Source organism: Hyperolius riggenbachi, chromosome 3 (genome assembly GCF_040937935.1).
Source record: "Hyperolius riggenbachi isolate aHypRig1 chromosome 3, aHypRig1.pri, whole genome shotgun sequence".
In the NCBI taxonomy this organism is placed as follows: Eukaryota; Metazoa; Chordata; class Amphibia; order Anura; family Hyperoliidae; genus Hyperolius; species Hyperolius riggenbachi.
The window spans coordinates 100,150,484-100,172,983 of record NC_090648.1 but is presented as its reverse complement, the minus strand read 5'-3'; the positions used below and the strand labels follow the sequence as shown (position 1 = coordinate 100,172,983).

Sequence of the window (22,500 nt, the reverse complement as noted above, 5' to 3'; positions counted from 1 at the left end):
CACATCCCTTCCTGGCACTGGTGCTGATCTTTTCACCAAAAACAATAAGGCTATATTCAGACAGGCATTCTAAGGCCTCTTTCACAGTGGGACGTTGCGTTTGATGCGACGTTAAGGTCGCATAAGTGCCCCTAATGCAACGCATTGAAAGACTATAACTTGGACGTTATAGTACATTCTTTAGCCTTGCGTTTGATGCGCCGTTTTCGTTGCACAGTGTTGGAACGAAAACTGCGCATGCGTTACATAAAAAAAAAAAAAAAAAAAAAATTACTGAGCATGTGCAACACACACAATGCAGCAGATTTATTGGCAAACGCACAGCATGCAGCACTTTCTAAATATTGCTACACGTTACACACAACGCAACGTGTGCACTGTGAATGTTGCACAGACTTAATATTGCTGTGCGTTAGTCCACGTTAAAACATTTTCTAATGTGCGACTTTAACTGTGCACTCTGAAAGAGGCCTAAAGGAACGTTAGAAATTTCTTCTAGAGGTGGCCACACACGATACAATAAAATTATCCGATTTTATGGTAATTCGATTAAAAACGATCGGAACTCCCGAAAATCAAAAGCTTTTTTTTTTTTTTTTTTTTTTTTTTTTTTTCCCCATTCCACTGAAGAAACCGATCGTATTTCCAGTTTTCTTCGATTTTAATCGATCCGGACTGCCAGATATTTTTCTTCAATCTTTCAAAAGATTGTATGGTGTGTGTTGGGTTGTCAGATTGTATGGTGTGTGTTGTAGTTAACCTCCTTGGCGGTATGAAAAATACCGCCAGGAGGGAGCGCAGCAGTTTTTTAAAAAAAATTTTTTTTTTTAACCATGTAGCGAGCCGAGGGCTCGCTACATGGTAGCCGCTGCTGAGCGGCATCCCCCCGCCCGCTTCGATCGCCTTCGGCGATCTCCGATCAGGAAATCCCGTTCATAGAACGGGATTTCCTGGAGGGCTTCCCCCGTCGCCATGGCGACGGGGCGGGATGACGTCACTGACGTCGGGACGTCATTGGGAGTCCCGGGCCACCCCTCGGCGCTGCCTGGCACTGATTGGCCAGGCAGCGCTGGGGTCTGGGGGGGGGGGGGGGGGCCGCGCGCCGCAGCAAATAGCGGCGATCGGGCGGGGGCCGGCGGCGATCAGAGTGCTGGCGCAGCTAGCAAAGTGCTAGCTGCGTCCAGCAAAAAAAAAATTATGAAAATCGGCCCAGCAGGGCCTGAGCGGCACCCTCCGGCGGCTTACCCCGTGTCCAGCACGGGGTTACCGCTAAGGAGGTTAATATACACACCCTAGCAATTTTCTCACTTTCCAATCATTTTTATCATAATTGGGGGGGTAAAAAATTGAACATAGGTGTGCGGTACATTGGTCATATTTTTGACATGTTACAATCAGTCAGAAAAATTGATTGCAATTCTTAAATTGAACAGATATTTAAAACATTGTATGGTGTGTGTGGCCACCTTAAGTCTATGCAGATTCCTTGGCATTCAGTGGGAAGTTGAAGTTTTCATCTCCTGTACCTTCCAGAAGCTTTTTTTTTTTTTTTTTTTTTTTTTTTTGGACCGTGTTCTTTTCTGTTAACTTTTAGTCAACTAGAGAGCAAAGAAAGAAGTTTTTAGACAGTCCGTGAAATGAGTCAACTGTCCACTGCCTTTAGTATTAGATTGTGTAGTACTGATTCTGAGTCTGGAGTGCAATTGTTTGTTTCAGCATGCTTTCCATATACAATCTTCATAGAAAAGAAAGGGCCTTGTCTATGGAAGTATAACAATTACTGTTGCCATTAGGGACCAACTAGTTTAATCTGTACTGTATTTTTTAATAATTTTTTTTTTTGTATATATATTTTTGAATTTTACATTAATGGGGAACTTTAACAAGGTTTAACAATACACATTGCCTGGCTGCCCTGCTGACCTGCTGCTTATTATTATTATTATTATTATTATTATTATTATTATTATTATTATTATTATTATTATTATTATTATTTCGTATTTTATATAGTGCTGACTTCATGGGCGTCCGCAGAAAATTTTCCGGGGGGGGGGGGGGGGGCAAAAAGTGGGGAGCATCTGGGCTGGTGATGTGTTACGCGCGCCAAAAAATGGAGCTACGTCATGCGCCGCGCGCCGCGCCGAAAAATGGGTGTGGTCATGAACCAGAATGTGGGTGTGGTCGTGGGTGGAGACAAGTTTACATGAACTAAGCAATGGTGGGACATTAGATTAGGACAGTGGTGGCAAACCTTTTGGAGGCCGAGTGTCCAAACTGCAAAGTCACTTTACTATCACAAAGTGCCAACAGCAATTTAAACTAAATACAAACGTTTTAACTCATACATGAACATTATGGAAAATTAAGTTGAAAATAAACTGTGAAGATAAACAATTTCATCCATCGTACTCATGAGAAAATTTTTTTTTTTTTTTTTTTTTAGAACCTCCCAGTTTCATTTTCTGTTTTAAAAAGCGGAAAAAGTAGGTTTAATGCTATTGTCTCATATGATGATGATGATGATGATTCAGCTTTTTCCATAGTCTCGCAGTTAGCAATCATGTGACCCCCAACAAGACAAATTCAGCAATCATGAGCCCCCCCCCCGCCATCAAGACAAATTCAGCAATCTTGAGGCCCCCAACAAATCATGAGGCCCCCAACAAGACAAAGTCAGTAACCATGAGGCCCGCAACAAGACAAATTCAGCAGTCATGAGGCACATAAATAGACAGCTTTTCACATAAATAGGGAGAATGCCCCTTAATATGTAGACACCTCTCACCTGGCAGCAGTTCCCCAAAATACACTCAATCTGACAGGGGTATATGTGCCCAGTATATGTAGCCAGGGGTATATGTCCCCAGTATATGTAGCCAGGGGTATATGTCCCCAGTATATGTAGCCAGGGGTATATGTCCCCAGTATATGTAGCCAGGGGTATATGTCCCCAGTATATGTAGCCAGGGGTATATGTCCCCAGTATATGTAGCCAGGGGTATATGTCCCCAGTATATGTAGCCAGGGGTATATGTCCCCAGTATATGTAGCCAGGGGTATATGTCCCCAGTATATGTAGCCAGGGGTATATGTCCCCAGTATATGTAGCCAGGGGGATATGTCCCCAGTATATGTAGCCAGGGGGATATGTCCCCAGTATATGTAGCCAGGGGGATATGTCCCCAGTATATGTAGGCAGGGGGGATATGTCCCCAGTATATGTAGGCAGGGGGGATATGTCCCAGTATATGTAGGCAGGGGGGATATGTCCCAGTATATGTAGGCAGGGGGGATATGTCCCAGTATATGTAGGCAGGGGGGATATGTCCCAGTATATGTAGGCAGGGGGGATATGTCCCAGTATATGTAGGCAGGGGGGATATGTCCCAGTATATGTAGGCAGGGGGGATATGTCCCCAGAAAAAGTGGCCATGTGTGCCCCAGCAGGAGGGGAGCAGCGCAGAGAAGAGGGAGAGCTATGGGCACTCACCTTAGGGGGCTCTCCCTCCCTCTCTCGCTCTCCCCTCCGGAGTCCGGCATGAAGTGTGCAGCGGCTGGGCCACGGGCGGAACTTGCCTCCTCTCGTCGCACGCGCCAGATGGATTAGCCGCTACTCTGGTCTGATCCAGACCAGAGTGCGGCACCAGAACTTCCGGCGCAGGAGCGAGACGAGGTAAGTTCCGCCCGCTGCCCAGCCGCTGCACACTTCATTCCGGAGGGGACAGCGAGGGGGAGAGAGCCCCCTAATGTGCCCATAGCTCTCTCTCTTCTCTGCGCTGCTCCCCTCCTTCTGGCTGCACGGGCACGCGGCCAGGGGGGGGGGGGCAGCGGGCGGCCAGGCTCGGGCAGATGCCCGGTTTTGCCGTATGTGCGGACGCCCATGGCTGACATTGTCCACAGTACTTTTACAGAGTATATAGTCTTGTTGTTAACTGTGTCCCTCAGAGGAGCTCTCAATCTAAATATCTACCGTAGTCCTATGTCTATTGTAGTCTAGAGCTAATTTTAGGGGAATGACAATTAACTGATCTGGATGTTTTTGGATTGTGTGAGGAAACCGGAGCATCCGGAGGAAACCCACACAGACATGAGAACATACAAACTCCTTGCAGATGTTGACCTGGCTTGGATTCGAACCGGGGACCCAGCGTTGTATGGTGAGAGGGCTATCCACTATGCCACCCTGCTGCCTCCAGACCCTGAACAAGCATGCAGATTAGATGTTTCTGATATGTCTGACAAGATTAGCCACATGCTTGTTTCAGATGCTGTGACTTGTATCTATACATTGCAGTAGGGGGGAAAAGCTTCTCTTTGATTTTGAGGACTCCTTTCTGCCTCTTACTCTAGAAGCTGAGCTTGTGTCCAGCATGTATGTGCGAGCTGCAGGAGGATGTATTTGCACAGCGCACTATGTCTCCAGTTCACATAGCAGGCTCTGTTATCCTATTAGCCAGCATAATAGTAACAAGAATGACATTCCTGGTAATGGTAGAAGGAGGTCTGTGCGCTGAAGAGATAAAGGCAATAGGCAAAAGATTTTAGGATAAGCATTGAGGGGTTCTGAGCCAGACAACCAGAATAGGTTTTTATGAAAAGTATCAAAATGTATTTTATTAAGCATATAATATAATATATATACACACACACACACACACACACACACACACACACACACACACACACACACACACACACACACACACACACACACACACACACACACACACACACACACACACACACACACACACACACACACACACACACACACACACACACACACACACACACACACACACACACCTCTAAAAAGCAACCAGGTGGCCACCCTGCTCACCTCTCACACCAGTGGCGTAGCTAAGGAGCTGTGGGCCCTGGTGCAGGTTTTACATGGGGCCCCCCCAAGAACTTTATACATAGCAATTGATACAGCGCACCAAAACTTGCCAAGGACAACCATAGTGTCAGAGGTGCAAGTAGGGGATTGGGAACAGTGTGTTAAGGATTACTACTAGTCAAAGCATCTATAGAAGTGATTATTACCAGCACAGGACCAATAGAGAGCTAATACTGTGATAGAGGGTGGACCCTTCGGGGCCCCTCTGGCCCAAGGGCCCCGGTGCGGTCGCTACCTCTGCACCCCCTATTGCTACGCCCCTGTCTCACACCACAAGCTCATACCCACATTCACAAATAGCCTCAAAACTATACATCAATACAGTTGCTGACTAACAAAAGGCCTGAATATTGCTGACATCAGTCCAAATGCGAAAATGCAGAAAAAGCTGAAAAAGCAAGCAAGCCATGCAAAAGCAGTCCAGCAATTGTTGGTAAGTGTTTGCAAAAAGTGTATATGTGTATATATATATATGTATATATATATATATGTATATATGTATATATATATATATATATATATATATATATATATATATATATATATATATATATATATATATATATATATATATATATATATATATATATATATATATATATACTTTCAAACGAACAGGGAAAAAGGTTTCAGTGAGTATGGTATTCACGAGCAAGTAATTGAAGAAATCTGTCTCCAAAAGTAGCATATGCAGCAAAATCAGCATAGGTGGGTCACCAAAATATAACAGTCAGTGTTGCAGATCACAAGCAAGTCAAAGCCAGTTGCACATACGCTGTAGCAAATAAGCTATATAGGCAAGTTGTTATAGTAGCCCTTCAAAGATTCAGATATAGCGAATATCAGAATAAACATCAGCTGTGCTGAGATGATATGTGTTACCCATCCAGTGCTTTCTGATCGGCATCGGATCCAGTCATAGATGACTACCGTCCAAAGGCAAAGGCAATGATGGAATCCTAACTATACAATAACTGGAGGGCGCTGCCCAAATAATATATTCGGATACAGTTTAATATTATATATCCTATTTATTGCTGCAACCTACTCAGGTGGGGTGAAACCCCCGTTCCCCACCGTTCACAAAGAGAGATATAACAATATATTGAGAGGTGCGCTGAATAATTGCTTTCTTACTATATGGAATTTAAATCTCTTGTTTTATTAGTTCACTTTGCATTTGATTTATAGCGAAATATACATAAAATGCTGCATTCACCACATCCACATTACTATCACTCACTACTAATACACCAATACTCATGGGCGTCCTGGTTCCCTTAAAAAATACACATACATATATGTGTCTGTAAAAATATTCTACACTTTAAAAATATATATATAAAAATATGCAGATTATGCACGTATGTACAAAAATTCCGATGAGAATAAAACTAGGATTGCAGAAATTATGACCATTTTGTCTAGAAAAAGTTCATTTCATCTTCTGATTTCCAATATGACAACAGGATGTCCCCACGTTATCACAATGTCCAATTAGGTATATATTGTCTCACCTGGTATTCCAACAGCGTTATGTTATTTCTAGAGCAGACACCCCCTCGGGTATTCCTCCCGCAGCTGAGGACACTGATTGGGTCTATCTCACCTCGTATAGTGTAGCTCCCGTGGATGGTTGTAATATCCTATTTCCACATCAGCTCTGGGCAGCTCGTGTCATTCGGGTGATCAGTCCCCGCAATCCTCCTCAGGGAATCGGCGGCGAGAGGCCGGCTCGCCACGCTATCTCTCACCCAACAAGCGGCTTCCGGTTCTTCGCTCTTCCGTGTTGACGTCACTTCCTCCAGTGCGTCTCACACTCTGTACAGATTACTTCCTTGCGTTCCACCCAACTTGTATTGTATCTTGCACTCTCTTCGGGTGATATAAGCAATTGAAGTGCACTGGCTAGTAGGTAGAATGGGGCGCCCCTTCACCACTACTACAGTATACAGATGATTGACATGTTTCGACGGTAACGTCCGTCTTCATCAGAATCTAGAGAGCCATTGAACCAGTTGCCTTTTTTATACCAGCTGACATTCAGATCGTAATCCCTCCCATCTCTTCCATTAAAGGGACAGTCCTACAAATAGCTTCACACAATCCGGCTGATATGTATATATTATATTGAGTTATAGTCCACTGCAGCACTTCTTAGTGTATTGCAAAATCTTCTACAGCCCTCATTATCCAGAGGAGAGTGTAAAAAATTGCACATATTATAATGAACCATTATAAACTTATATACACATATAAAATCCTCAAGGGAACCAGTCCTCCCACAAAGAACCAGAATACCCATGTGTAGCACTCACACCCTAGTTCATAAATCCAAATAACTCCATCTCCTCATTCAATCCTTTGGGGGCAAGGCTATCCAAATTAAAAATCCATCTGCTCTCCTGTCTTGACATTTTAGCATTTTTATATATATATTTTTAAAGTGTAGAATATTTTTACAGACACATATATGTATGTGTATTTTTTAAGGGAACCAGGACGCCCATGAGTATTGGTGTATTAGTAGTGAGTGATAGTAATGTGGATGTGGTGAATGCAGCATTTTATGTATATTTCGCTATAAATCAAATGCAAAGTGAACTAATAAAACAAGAGATTTAAATTCCATATAGTAAGAAAGCAATTATTCAGCGCACCTCTCAATATAATGATGGAATCCTCACATGAGGAGATGCAGTCCTAGGTCGGTGGATCCGGCTTTCAGGCCTGGAACCCACTGAAAACCGCAAACACAAAACGCAACCGCTAGCGTTTTGTCTGAGCGGTTTGCAAGCGGATTCATGCGCGTTTTTGGTCGTGTTTTGCAACATTGTATTTTTTTCCCCAGCGGGTGCCTAGCGTTTTGCGTTTTTATCCTGATTGGTCCTGTGAATTATTTTTCATTTTGTTACAGTGTGCTGAACCGCAAAACGCTAGCAAAACCGCTCAGTTTAGGTTTTGTTGAGCGTTTCTGCTAGCGTTTCAATACTTTACATTGAAGCGCTAACGCTCCCAAAATGCTGCAGGTCCTGCGTTTTGCGTTTCTGGGAAACGCAAACGCTCCTGTGGAAGTTGCCCCATCCATTAACATTAGCCCAGCGTTTTGGCAAACTGCTAGCGTGTCGCAGTGCTGCCAAAACGCTGCCAAAAGCGCTCCTGTGGGTTCCAGCCCTCAGAGTCCTATAAATAGCTGGCGATGGATCAGTTGTTGATGGTTTCCCACTGAGCTGCGATAGAAAGGCGGAGAGACGAGAGGTGGCTCGCGGTTTACCACGCCGGAGATCCCGACATGTTTCGCTGGCTAACGGCCAGCTTTCTCAAGGGAGGCGTGGCTGACTTACGTCACACTCGTGGTTAGGGTTTTTATAGGATGAAGCTCCGGAGCCAATGGGTGACGTGTGCATCACAGCGTCCTGCCCACCGGGCGCACCCCAGTCAGACCGAGGGAACCAAAAACACCCACGGCTGGAACTGGGGAGCAGACAGTGGAGGACGCATCCGATCCCACCCTGCAACTTCCGCCTAGTGGAGCGCAGGAAGAACAAAGACCTGCGCTCACAGCATGGAGGAAGGGGGGAGGATCTGTGAAGCGCACCCACCATAAAAACCGGAAACTGTATAGTATCTCTGTAAAGTACAATACACAGGTAATTTTAAAAATAAATACTAAGAGAATATAGACCATTTATGGCACCGCTTCAACCCCAAAAGGCAATAGGTAGGCTGTAGAGGATATGTCTGGCCCTTTTTGTTTCTGATTAAAAAAAACGTAGTAGCATACAATACTTTTTATAATCGGAATAAAAAAATTGGATCATATAAAATATCAAAATTGCATGTAGTGTGCAAGAGGCCTTAGCCCTGAACTGTCTTGTACTGAAAATTATATAGGAATGATTAGCAGGGGGTCAAGCAGGGCATTATGGAGGTCGTGTCTTCTGGAAGTTGTGAAGGCTGACTTTTTTTTTTTTTTCTTTTTTTTTTTTTTACCTGAAGTAACTTCCCCATGGGCGAGGGGCCTTTGGGTTATTTTATGCCCATTATAAAAAAGCAAATTACCGGTAAAATCAAAATATTAAAGCGGACCTGAACTCAGAACTTCCTCTCTGCAACAGCATGATAACCTTTAAAGAGAAACATTTCTTTTACAGCTGATATAAATCTGCAGTGTCTACTTTTCTGCTTTCATGGAAGCAGTCATTAGGTTAACATCCTGTGCTCTCAAATTAGCTGCTCTGCCATGGCAGTCAGCTGATACAGCTGAGGGATCAAATTACAACTTGTGCTTCGTCACAGATGAGAGGGAATTAGCCAGGCTAAACTCTCTACATACGGGGTGCATTTCTGTTTTGTTTTCCTTTTGTCCCTTGCAAGAGTTCAGGTCCACTTTAACAACTTGAGGCCTTGTTCACATTGCGTTCCGCTCGCGTGTCCGCCCACGGTGGGCTTTTTTAAAATTTATTTAGTTTTTTTTTTCCCCAATTCCCGGCGCTTGGGTGGGTCATTCGTTTTCATGGTTAGCGGTTTCTGACACGTTTTTCCCGAGTATTTTGGTAATTCACTCCCTGAAACAAGTCAGGAAGTGAATTCTTTGATCCAGAAAAGAATAAATACAATGTATTTATTCCTTAAAAAAAAAAACGCGAACGCAATTGCTCCACAAAGCGGTTTTGTGAGCGTTTTGCATTTTTTTTCTGTACCTTCCATTGAGGTGAAATCGCCCCAAAAATGGCTCAAGCACCGCTTTACAAAGCGGAACGCAAACGAGCCGCTCATATGTGAATTATCTCATACAGAATCATTGTGTAAGCGCTTTCAGGGTGAATTTGAAAAATTACCCGCGCTTCAAAAATAACAAAAAAATGCCTGCAGTGTGAACAAGCTCTGACTGAGTCCCTAGCTATAGATTAGTGAATGGAAAGGGTAGGCATAGATCTTATGGTATCCCTTTGAAATAGGCTTGTGTTTGGGGGGGGGGGGTGCACAGACATGTGATCACCAGATGTGATTTATGGATACCTACCACAGAGATGTACCGGTGGCATTCCCTGCCATCACTCTGCACGGGATTGTATAAATCCCCAGCACAAATCAGCAGACAGCTGGTGTACTGTGGCGTGTTAGGACCATTGTATAATTATCCATGAAGTGGGTGCAGGGACAGGATGAAAGCACTTCGGATTTAGTAACATGTTCTGTAACCCCTACGGAAAGTCCCATGTTTTTAAGATTTTTTTTTTATTTTTTTTCGGAATGTTTTTAGTTTGCAGCTACAACTTAAAGGATAAAAGTGCATTGATTATATAAAAAAAATCTCATGCCCAGTGCACACCAAAACCGCTAGAGGTTTTTGGAGCTGATTTCAGAGCGATTCTAGGCATGTTTAGAGACGTTTTTAACACATGCCTAGTGTTTTTTGGAGCTTTTTTTTTTGGTAGCAGATTACAAATCTTGTTACAGTAAAGCTGTTACTGAACAGCTTCTGTAACAAAAATGCCTGGAAAACCGCTCTGATCTAGTGTTTTTTCAGAGCGGTTTGAGCTTTTCCTATACTTTACATTGAGGCAGAAACGCTTCCGCATCCGCATTGAGGCAGAAACGTCCTGATGTCAGCCGCCTCCGATCCAGCCCTTAGCGCTGGCCGGAACTATTTGTTCCGGCTGCGCAGGGCTCGGGTGGCTGGGGGGACCCTCTTTCGTCGCTGCACGCGGCGTATCGCTGCGGCGGCGATCAGATAGCACACGCGGCTGGCAAAGTGCCGGCTGCGTGTGCTGCTTTTTATTTTATCAAAATCGGCCCAGCAGGGCCTGAGCGGCAGCCTCCGGCGGTGATGGACGAGCTGAGCTCGTCCATACCGCTAAGATGATTAAGACCTCTACAGCCAATTAGGTCTGTTAAGCATGAATTGAGGTCAGTTGCTCACCATCTACTTCCTGTAAACCACAAACCTCTATTTCCTTATATCTAGACACAGGGCAGTAAACCACAAACCTCTATTTCCTTATATCTAGACACAGGGCAGCCATCAGGGGGGGGGGGGGGGGGGCAACTGACACTAGAGTGAGGGGCCCAGGGCCTCCAGGGGGCCTGGGGCCCTCCCCTCAAACACGCTGGCATTAAAAAGGACCCACAAGGCGAGCACATCATAAAAAAATAAATACCTTTTTAATGTTAATGATGCTGCTGGGAGGTGGTCTGTTCTTTAATTTAGGCTGTAGCGGCCTCTGAATGGCCGCTAAACACTCTGTTCCAGGCCCCAACCCCTCCCAGGTCAGGATGGCTGACTCTGATACAGTATTTCCCCATCGCTCCCCACTCCTGCGCAGTTTGCTATACAGACGTCCAGGAGCGCTCTGCACAGGCGCATTACGTAGTTGTGACATCACAACTATGTAGTGCATCTGCGCAGAGCGCTCCCTCCCAGCTGCTTGAATGCATACAAGGATATGCTTTGTCAAGCAGTGCCTACGCAGGAAAGCTGCAACCACCCCAACCTGGATGTAAGTTTGGGGAGTCTCTACTGACTAACGGAGGGGGACAGAGGAGAAGGGAGGAGCAGTGGGCATGGGGAGAGCCTACTAAACATGCCTGCTCCTGCTGTTATTTTATTTTCCACTAAGGTAACCTTAATCCTGCGAAAGCTCTTACTGACAGGCACAGGGGTGGGGTGGCTAATGGGCAGGCACAGCAGCCAGTGGGTGGGCCTGGGGCGGGGGGGGGGGGGAGCAGGCCTGATGATGTGTGAGGGGCCCCAAAATTTCTGATGGTGGCCCTGTCTAGACATGACGCATGGCTTCTCGGGGATTTTGAGAAACCTAGCTTGCAATATAAATCCAAATGGATTTAGCACTCCTCAAAATAAGTAAGAATCGTTAAAGAAATAAAATTGCAGTATACTTCAAGTTCCTTTTGCACTGTTGCTTTTAAGCAAATAGTTCCTATAAGGATCAAATCAATGGACTCTTCACACTTGTTCCCATCACCGCATCACAAATATAATGTATACCACTCACCAGACCAAAACTCTAAACTGAGGTCAGTAACAGCGCAAGTCATCCTGCACAGTGCGGCTGCATGCACTCGTTGACAATCCCGTCTCAAAGGTTGGGGGGGGGGGGGGGTTGAGTGCTGGTTCAGTGGAGGCGGGGGAATTTAGGCGGCTTCTGGAGTATCCAAATGCTCCCCCCTGTTCCCACTAGAGCAGAGAACAGACTTTTTTTTTTTTTTTTTTGCCCATTCACCTTCTGATATACATAAGAATCGTTCACACTTGTTAGTGTGCAATGGATCCGTGGGATGCGTTGCAGTAAGCGGACCACACATCGGTGCAGTCTGTGATAATCCTGGGCCAGGCGGATGCGTTCCTTTATATAGCCTATGGGGAAATGCAACTACACTGGGCTCCCCCCCCCAAAAAATAAATAAATAAATAAATGTCCTGCAGGTTTTCTTTTAAAGTATTTGAGAAAAAGCATCAGCAAAGAAGTCAGGCAACTGACATTCTTGGGGAATAAGATTGGCAGCTTCTCTATTCCTTTCCTTGCAGGTCCCCCTTTAAAGAGACTCTGAAGCGAAAAAAAAGATGATATGATTTGTATGTGTAGTACAGCTAAGAAATAAAGCATTAGGAGCAGAGACAGAAGTCTAATATTTGTTTCCAGTACAGGAAGAGTTAAGAAACTCCAGTTGTTATCTATGCAAATAGCCATTGAGCTCCACCAGTAGCAGAGAGCTCTGACTTCTGATTAGGTTATCTGAACTGTATTGTGTGTTTTGCAGAGAACAGTTCAGGACAGGTCAAAAGTTCACTGCCTGTTCTGTAAAAACATTTAGAATGCTGAATGTGTAAACTGCAAATATTAGAGAATATTTTTTTTTTGCTACCAATGTTCTAGTAATTGTCCCTACTACACAACCAATTCATGATATCATATATATTTTTTTTTTGCTTCAGTGTCTCTTTAAACTCCTCCTTTTAGCCGTTTGATGGCATTTCTTATACTATACTGTGGATGGTGCTTTTCTTTATGTAGAGAGAACACATAGCTCCGTGCTATAAAGCAGGTTGCTGTTTAGTGTCCTTAATACAAAGGCAATCATTCACCTTTATCACTGTGTTGGCCCATTTGGTGAGGACCAAGGGAGAGGTGAAATGCTGGGACTTGTGGTCCCTCAGGTGACGGGATTTGGGACACGTTATCCTGATTATGTAACTGACAAGGATGAGAACTGGAAAAGCCAGCAAAAATCCGAACATAGACTTCCAAAGCTCTTATGCAACCCAAAGCAAAAACATTTGTCATTTAATCATCCGTTTCCTGCATGTAATAAAGTGGTTTCCGTTCCCAGGAGTACATAGAGTGACACCTTGACAAGAGCCGGTCCCGTTACTACAGGAGCATTCCAGGACATGAGCAGTGACAGCACACATGGCTGTACATCTGTCCATAGCTCTCTGACCTATGCTGCATACACAGGACCCCAGCTGGAGCGTGCACAGACTGTTATGCCTTGTTTATTACTTGTAGGCGTCTGAGATCGCTCCCTTACTTTTTTCCAGCTGAGAAACATTTTTTTATTTTATTTATTTATTTATTTTTTTACATGAAGTAGTTTTCAATATAGTAGTTTGAAACAATAATGTTTGTATAGTCTTGCCATCTCTATGTAATATGAGGGACTATCTAAAGTACCTGTTCAAAGTATATTCACTGTGTTTACCTTTCTGGTACACCGATTTGGTAAGATTATACAAACAAGGTTGTAACTTCCAAAGAGTAAAAAGCTCCGGGCACCAGTAGTGTTGCAATACCACCTCTTTATTTCATCCCCACCCGACAAGACATACAGCAGGGCTAGCCTTGAGACTAGCCCTGCTGTATGTCTTGTCGGGTGGGGATGAAATAATGAGGTGGTATTGCAACACTACTGGTGCCCGGAGCTTTTTACTCTTTGGAAGTTACAAATATTGCTGTTTATCTGGAGGCACAGTGAGTGTACCACACAACCCTGCCTAGGCTGCCAGCTGCATCTAGTGCCGATCTTCACCTTCTCCAATTCCACAAACAAGGTTGTACTAATGGTGGACCTGAACTCAGAACTTCCTCTCTGCGCTAAAAGATAAGCGACTGCATAATAATCTTTAAAGAAAAAATGTTCTTTGTTACAGCTGATACAAATCCTACAATAAATCTGCAGTGTCTACTTCCTGCTTTCATGGAAGCTGACATGGGGTTAACATCCTGTGTTTACACATTAGCAGCTCTGCCGAGGCAGCCAGCTGCCACAGCTGATATCGTATTAGTTATTAGTCACAAATGAGGAGGAATTAGACAGGCTAAACTCTCTAAATACACACAGGGTGCATTTCTCTATGCTTTCCTTCTGTTCTGTTAACAGTTGAGGTCCACTTCAAAAGACCAGGAAGCTTCCTTGTTGAATTGAAAAAAGTGAATTCTACCTAGCAACAGGGAAGATTTTCAGGAATTTGTCCTGTTGCGGCAGGATTACCATTAATCTTTTGCAAACCAATGAGGTGCCCATGTTTCTTCTGCTCTCTGATCCCCTTGCAGTGGAATGAAAAATACATGGGACAACAGCATTCAACATTTGTAAAGTGTTTTTCTTCTGTAGGCGCCAGGGCTGTGGAGTCGGTACAAAAAATCATCCGACTCTAAGGCCTGGAACCCCACTGAAATCATCAAACGCAAAACGCAACCGCTAGCGTTTTGTCTGAGCGGTTTGCAAGCGGATTCATGTGCGTTTTTGGTCGTGTTTTGCAACATTGTATTTTTTTGCCCAGCGGGTGCGTAGCGTTTTGCGTTTTGCCTTTTTATCCTTATTGGTCCTGTGAATTATTTTTCATTTTGTTACAGTGTGCTGAACCGCAAAACGCTAGCAAAACCGCTCAGTTTAGGTTTTGCTGAGCGTTTCTGCTAGCGTTTCAATACTTTGAAGCGCTAACGCTCCCAAAATGCTGCAGGTCCTGCGTTTGCGTTTCTGGGAAGCGCAAACGCTCCTGTGGAAGTTGCCCCATCCATTAACATCAGCTGAGCGTTTTGGCAAAACGCTAGCGTATCGCAGCGCTGCCAAAATGCTCAAAAAAACGCTCTTGTGGGTTCCAGCCCTAACTCAGACTCCTCAGTTTATGAAACCACCTACTCCCACCCAGACTCCGACTCCTCAGTTTATGAAACCACCTACTCCCACTCCGACTCCACAGCCCTGGTAGGTGCATAAGCCTGGCTCAGACCAGTAATTGGTTAAATGGTAAATTGTGGTACAGAGGAAGAATTCTACAAGGGACATGTTTTGATGCTGTAACCACTCTAATGGGAACGGACACTAGTTGTGTCCAATTTGACAGTGTGAACGCATCTTCTTAATGACACAAGATGTGTTCACTTTCCGATTTTGCATTTTCCTGTGTTTCGGAAAACTGTGCGTTTATTATGCTGTGAATGGGGCCTTTCTGTACAGCTGTTGTTCTATATCCATTATGTACACCAGTGTGGAGATCTTAAAGAAGTACATTGATCTTGATTTGCATGCGAAAACTCTAGTCGAGTATTATAAGGAAAGTAAAATTCCAAGGAGCATGCGTATACAGATTCCTCCAACACGGTTTCCGAAATGCAAAGAACATGTTGAGACATGGGAACAAATTTGGAACCGAGCATCGTTTGATGCAATGTTATGCACTGTTGAGAAAATTAGAATTTGAGTTCTGTTGAGAAGAACAGAATTGACGTTACTGGAGGAACAAATCTCAAAACTATACCAGTCATTAGCTGAGATGTTGGAGAAACACGAGTTTGATAAATTCAAACAGACTAAGTGTGACATAAAAGGAATATGAAACGTCGTTAGAGGAGGCAAAAGGAGTAAATTTCATCGACACCCAAGATTACCTGACTGGTTATGTATACAGATGGCAAAGAGGAGGTGGAGGTGTCCATCCCAGACGCCCACGGCCAATTAGGCCACAGAAACCCAAGAAGACTCCAACTCCTCGTCCTCCAGGTGACAATACAGGACATTCTTCTACTTTTTTTTTTTTTTTTTTCCTTTTTTTTTTTTTTTTACCACGACAGACGGACAATCGCCGCAATCAGACAGCGCAAGCGGCAGGGAGGAAAAAGATGCAAAAAAGGCAATTCGAAGATGGAATTACAAAATCGGAAATAATCCCTGTGGACCTAGTGGTAAATATTTCCTCTCATTGTCTGACTGAAGTGGAACACAAGGTGTTTAATTACGGACTGTCTTTTTGTCCAACCAATTATCCTTATTTTTTTCTAGATTCTACAGGTCTCTAAAGTTAAATTATTTTTTGGGGAATTAATCATTTTTTGTCTCATCCACAACCATCTTCTACGGAATGCATTAACTTGAAAGAATGGGGCTAAATAATAACAGTACCTTCCTTCCTACGTCACATGGTGTAATTGACAGCTTCATTAACAAGGTGAATCGGGATATCAAGGAATTACAGGAACTGTTTAAATCAAAAAAGATCAAGAACATCCCCCTGGAATATGACAAAGGATGAGAAAGCTGCCTTAAATTCATTATCAAGGAATACATTAATTACAGTTAAGCCAGCTGACAAGGGCGGGGCCGTTGTCATAATGGACACTGAGGGCCCTTTTCCACTAGCAATCGCTAGCGTTCACGCTGAACGCTAGCGATTGCTGAATCGCAATTACCGCCGATTCCCCGACGTTCGCGGCCGCGATTTTGCTATGCACTGCATAGCAAAATCGCGGCAAAAGTCGCTCCGCGGCGCGATCGCGATCAAGTAAAAATCGAATCGCGGTAGTGGAAATTACCTACCGCGATTCCTATGTTAAAAAGCAAACTGTAGCGATTGTAAAATCGCTAGCGGTTTGCGGTTTTGCGATTCAGCCAGTGCAAACGCGCTGGTGGAAAAGGGCCCTGAGGGCTACAAGAAAGAAATTACCTGACAACTACAGGATGGTGATGTACAGGGAGTGCAGAATTATTAGGCAAGTTGTATTTTTGAGGAATAATTTTATTATTGAACAACCACCATGTTCTCAATGAACCCAAAAAACTAATATCAAAGCTGAATATTTTTGAAAGTTTTTTTTTTTTTTAGTTTGTTTTTAGTTTTAGCTATTTTAGGGGATATCTGTGTGTGCAGGTGACTATTACTGTGCATAATTATTAGGCAACTTAACAAAAACCAAATATATACCCATTTCAATTATTTATTTTTACCAGTGAAACCAATATAACATCTCAACATTCACAAATACACATTTCTGACATTCAAAAACAAAATCAGTGACCAATATAGCCACCTTTCTTTGCAAGGACACTCAAAAGCCTGCCATCCATGGATTCTATCAGTGTTTTGATCTGTTCACCATCAACATTGCGTGCAGCAGCAACCACAGCCTCCCAGACACTGTTCAGAGAGGTGTACTGTTTTCCCTCCTTGTAAATCTCACATTTTATGATGGACCACAGGTTCTCAATGGGGTTCAGATCTGGTGAACAAGGAGGCCATGTCATTAGTTTTTCTTCTTTTATACCCTTTCTTGCCAGCCACGCTGTGGAGTACTTGGACGCGTGTGATGAAGCTTTGTCCTGCATGAAAATCATGTTTTTCTTGAAGGATGCAGACTTCTTCCTGTACCACTGCTTGAAGAAGGTGTCTTCCAGAAACTGGCAGTAGGACTGGGAGTTGAGCTTGACTCCATCCTCAACCTGAAAAGGCCCCACAAGCTCATCTTTGATGATACCAGCCCAAACCAGTACTCCACCTCCACCTTGCTGGTGTATAAGTCGGACTGGAGCTCTCTGACCTTTACCAATCCAGCCACGGGCCCATCCATCTGGCCCATCAAGACTCCCTTTCATTTCATCAGTCCATAAAACCTTAGAAAAATCAGTCTTGAGATATTTCTTTGCCCAGTCTTGACGTTTCAGCTTGTGTGTCTTGTTCAGTGGTGGTCGTCTTTCAGCCTTTCTTACCTTGGCCATGTCTCTGAGTATTGCACACCTTGTGCTTTTGGGCACTCCAGTGATGTTGCAGCTCTGAAATATGGCCAAACTGGTGGCAAGTGGTATCTTGGCAGCTGCACGCTTGACTTTTCTCAGTTCATGGGCAGTTATTTTGCGCCTTGGTTTTTCCACACGCTTCTTGCGACCCTGTTGACTATTTTGAATGAAACGCTTGATTGTTCGATGATCACGCTTCAGAAGCTTTGCAATTTTAAGAGTGCTGCATCCCTCTGCAAGATATCTCACTATTTTTGACTTTTCTGAGCCTGTCAAGTCCTTCTTTTGACCCATTTTGCCAAAGGAAAGGACGTTGCCTAATAATTCACACCTGATATAGGGTGTTGATGTCATTAGACCACACCCCTTCTCATTACACAGATGCACATCACCTAATATGCTTAATTGGTAGGTTTTCGAGCCTATACAGCTTGGAGTAAGACAACATGCATAAAGAGGATGATGTGGTCAAAATACTAATTTGCCTAATTCTGCACTCCCTGTATATGAAAAATTATCTTGTGATCCCACTAGAGACATTCAAAAATTAATTAAAGAAGTTGTGATGTTAGAGAGTCAGGGCCTAATTGACAGTGAATTACGAAAATTTTTGATTAAAAAGTTGCCTAGAGTCCCCATTATATAAGTCTTGCCCAAAATTCACAAAAGGTTGAAAGATTCCCCCGGTAGGCCGATAGTGTCTCGTATAGATTCTGTCTTTTCCAATACCTCCATATTTTTGGATAGAATACTGAGGCCTATTGTCCTCACTTTGGACTCATATATCAGACACGGGACATTTTTTACAGGATATTACACAAATTGAAAATGTAGAGCAGAAGGTGTTACTTAGTAACCATGGACGTTGGTGCCTTGTATACCGCCATACCCCATGAGGGGGGTGTGGAGGCAATTAAGTACTATTTGGAGGTATACACTGACTTTTCTGTTGCTGAAAGAAAGTTTCTGATTGCGTTATTAGAAATTGTATTGAGAAAAAATTACTTCCTTTTTTGAGATTCATTCTATGTGCAGCGAAGGGGGACGGCAATGGGCTCGAACGTGGCCCCATCCTATGCTAAGTTATGGGTTTATTTGAGGAGGCTTTTTGTTTTTTCTAGCAAAATGTTTTGTAAGTATGCCCTTTTTTGGCGTCGCTATATTGACGATATTTTTTTTGTAGGCGGGGCCACGTTTGAGCCTTGACTCCTTCGTTGAAGAGCTGCATTTAAAATGTCCTGAAATTGTTCTAACAATACATTGATTATGAAAGAGTTAATTTTTTGGATAGTTGGGTGATCAAGAAAGGAGGTAGATTGGAGACAGATTTATATGTGAAGCCTACAGATAGGAACTCCATTCTTCATTTTGCTAGCTTTCATACTCCATGTAAAATTGAACATTACTAAGGGCCAATTTCAGCGGGTTGAAAAAATCGTAAGTGATTCGGAGACCAAGGAAAAAAGGTTAAGAGATGAGATATACATTTTTGGCTAGGGGTTACCCGGCAATATGTTTGGAGAAAAATTTTGATATGAGAGCTTGCAAGGGAAGATTTGGGGTTCAAAAAACTATGCTTAGAAGTGAGAGGGCAGAGATTAGGGACAGAATTCCATTGGTTACAACATACAATGTACTGTCAGAAAAAATAGGTGCTATAGTTATTAAACATTGGTCAGTTTTAAAACAGGGACTACCTACTATAAATACTAATTAATAATAATAATAATAATAATTCCATGTGCATCCACTTCTGTCCTGCAAGAGAGCACCATCCATTGAGGGACAAGATAGTTAAGGGTGATATTGGCACTGAGATTGCACGGGTGGCTTCCAGGAGTGGTACTTTTCCCTGTCTTGGGTGCCATCTATGTAATCGCATTATAAAAGGGGACACATTTACACATCCGAGTAGAGACAAAATTCAATATCAATGGGTACTTTACATGCGAATCGAGATATGTAGTTTATTTGCTGAAATGTCCCTGCGGCACTGGTTATGTGGGTCAGACCACCCAGTGCCTCAGGGACAGAATTGCTTCTCATAAATCTAGCATTAGGACAAAGAATCTAGAGTTGGCGGTTTCTGAACATTTTTGCATTTTGACATAATGTGGCCCAATTGAGGGTACAGGTTTTGGCGGGAGTGCCACCGTAGAGGAGAGGAGGCGACAGACTAAAAGAATTGCTGAAAAGGGAATACTTTTGGATAAAGAGACTTGATACATTGGAACCCAAGGGTTTAAATCGTGAATACGATATTTGTAAATTGATTACATAACATGTATATCTCTAGTTGAGTAGATGGATGTTTACTTTGGAAGTTGTTACTGGTCGTGGGGGCACTACACAATCATTGCATCATTTTTTACATTGAGACATTAAAGGGAGTTTTTAAACGTTTAGAATGTGAATTTGTCAGAATTGAAAACTAAAATGGATTTTAATTGGAATTAATGTTATTGTGAGAATTTATTTGAACTTGCTACTATATTCACATTGCAGTTTGTGATTGGTAGATCTCACTCAGTCATGAATATGCAAATTGTAATCCATCAGGTCCTCTTGAGACCTATAAAAGATGTGTGTTGTGTGCAATGGACTGTCAGACTCTGCAATGATTTGAGAAAGAAGGGTCGAAACGCCTGTGTGTCATCATGCAGACCTGTTTTTATTGATGTCTTTTACTAAGAGCTATAACTAAAGATACTTTAATACTGGATGGTGTGGACCTTTGATTGCACCAGCGTTTAAGCTGACCTCTCATCTTTAAACAAAGGAGCTGTGTTCTAGAATTTCATACGTGTCTAAATTTTTGTTTTCCTCATCTTCCAGCTGCGTTTTGGGGAGATATTGCATTAGATGAAGAGGACTTGGCCAACTTCAAGATAGATCGGATTGTGGACCTACGGAACAGAACAGTCACTACAGGTAGGTCATTTTCAGTACTGGTTTGTCATAAGAAAATATATATGATGTATGTATAGGTAATCTATTTCTTATCATATATGCTGGGAAAGAGAGTGACCTACATTTTTTGCAGTCTTTCTGTACAGGACAGGCGGTGGAGACACAACTGCACTTAAAGGGAAGATCCGTGCTGCACATATAAAAAAAAAACTGCACACACCTGGGGCTTCTTCCAGCTCCGGGCAGTCGATCGGTGCCCTCGCAGCAGCTCCTCTCCCTCCCGACGTCCAGCGGTGAAGAAGCTGAGGTCGCCAGGTCGGCTTCCGGGTCGGCGTCATGTGCGGGTCACGTGGTGTACGGCTTCTTCACTGCTGGACTCCGGGAGGGAAAGGAGCTGCTACAAGGGCACCGATCGACTGCCAGGAGCTGAAAGAAGCCCCAGGTAAGTGCATTTTTTTTTTTTTTTATGTGCAGCGTGAACCTTCCCTTTTAAAAGAAACCAGAGCTTAGTAACCTAAAAAGATTAATACCTGGTGCTTCCTCCGCCGTCCTCCGCTGCCCGCAGCTTCAGTACCGGGGCCCGTCACTTCCTCATTCGGAGCCAGTCTATGCAGGTGAAGTGCGCGCTCTACGTATCTCTTCAGCGGCTATAAAGACCTTGCTCGGTGTCCCAATCGCTGTCTGTTGTCCAAGCAATCATTCTTGCTGAGTTTCTCTCTGTGAGCTGCTGCGATATACTGCACAAACTAAAAGGGCAGTTTCTGTCCCTAGTATATCACCTTGTTCGCAAACAGCCTTGCGAAGATTGAACTGAGCAGTTGCTGGACAGCAGAGAACAGGATTATCTGCACACTCTATAATGCAGGCTATGTAACTAAATGAACCTATCTATACAGGCAGCAGTGTTAAATGGTTCTACAGCATTATTCAAGTCTGCATTTTAAAGAACGGTTCAAAATCCTTGGATGCAGCATCTGACGGGCAGTGATCCAGCCCAGCCGTTGCAGCTTTAAGCAGGATTGTCAGCCACAAAATCAAATCCTATTTATCTACTGCTCAGTTTATTATGCAGCTTGTAACCTAACCCTGCATTGCAAGCATTCCAATCTAATCATAAATGCTTTTGCTCTAATAAATCTCATCTCGGTCAGCCTGGTCCTATTTGGTACACTGAGACGAGAGGGAAGCTTGTCATCTCCCCTCCAACAATCCTGCTCAGTGTGAAGCTGCTGAAATGCGATCTATGCTGTGTTCACATGTTTACAAAGCAATCTAGATATGACAGTGCAGTTTCTAGGAGAAAAAAGTAAGGGAGGAAATTTTATATCAGGATTGGCTTCAGTCAGAAGTAAAAATGGAAAATGCCTTAAACAGTTTTCTCTTTATTTTCTATATAAAATTCACAGAAATCAAAGCGTGGACAGTACAATGCGTATGTTTAAATAGGACAAGTATTTATTTTCTTGTATATGTTCCCTGGGATGGTAAGGTTGTCCGTGCTGCTTTAAACTGCATTCCCCTGTAAACCACTTATAACACAATTGCAAAGTGGTTAGTGGGTGTTTGGGAGGACTAGCGTTTACTAGTTTAGTAAGTGCTTTTGTAAATAAATACCTAGGAATCCTCCATGAGGAGATGGACTGTTCAAAACGTGT

At 43.4% G+C, this 22,500-nt stretch overlaps 1 protein-coding gene across 1 annotated transcript in view; it reads left to right on the top strand.

Moving 5' to 3' along the window:
* Positions 1-22,500, top strand: part of BMP1 (bone morphogenetic protein 1) — a 150,102-nt gene that overhangs the window by 31,651 nt on the left and 95,951 nt on the right. Inside the window, exon 2 of the mRNA XM_068274693.1 lies at positions 20,771-20,866. Coding sequence (XP_068130794.1) covers positions 20,771-20,866 — 96 coding nt within the window. The remainder of the gene's footprint in view (positions 1-20,770; positions 20,867-22,500) is intronic.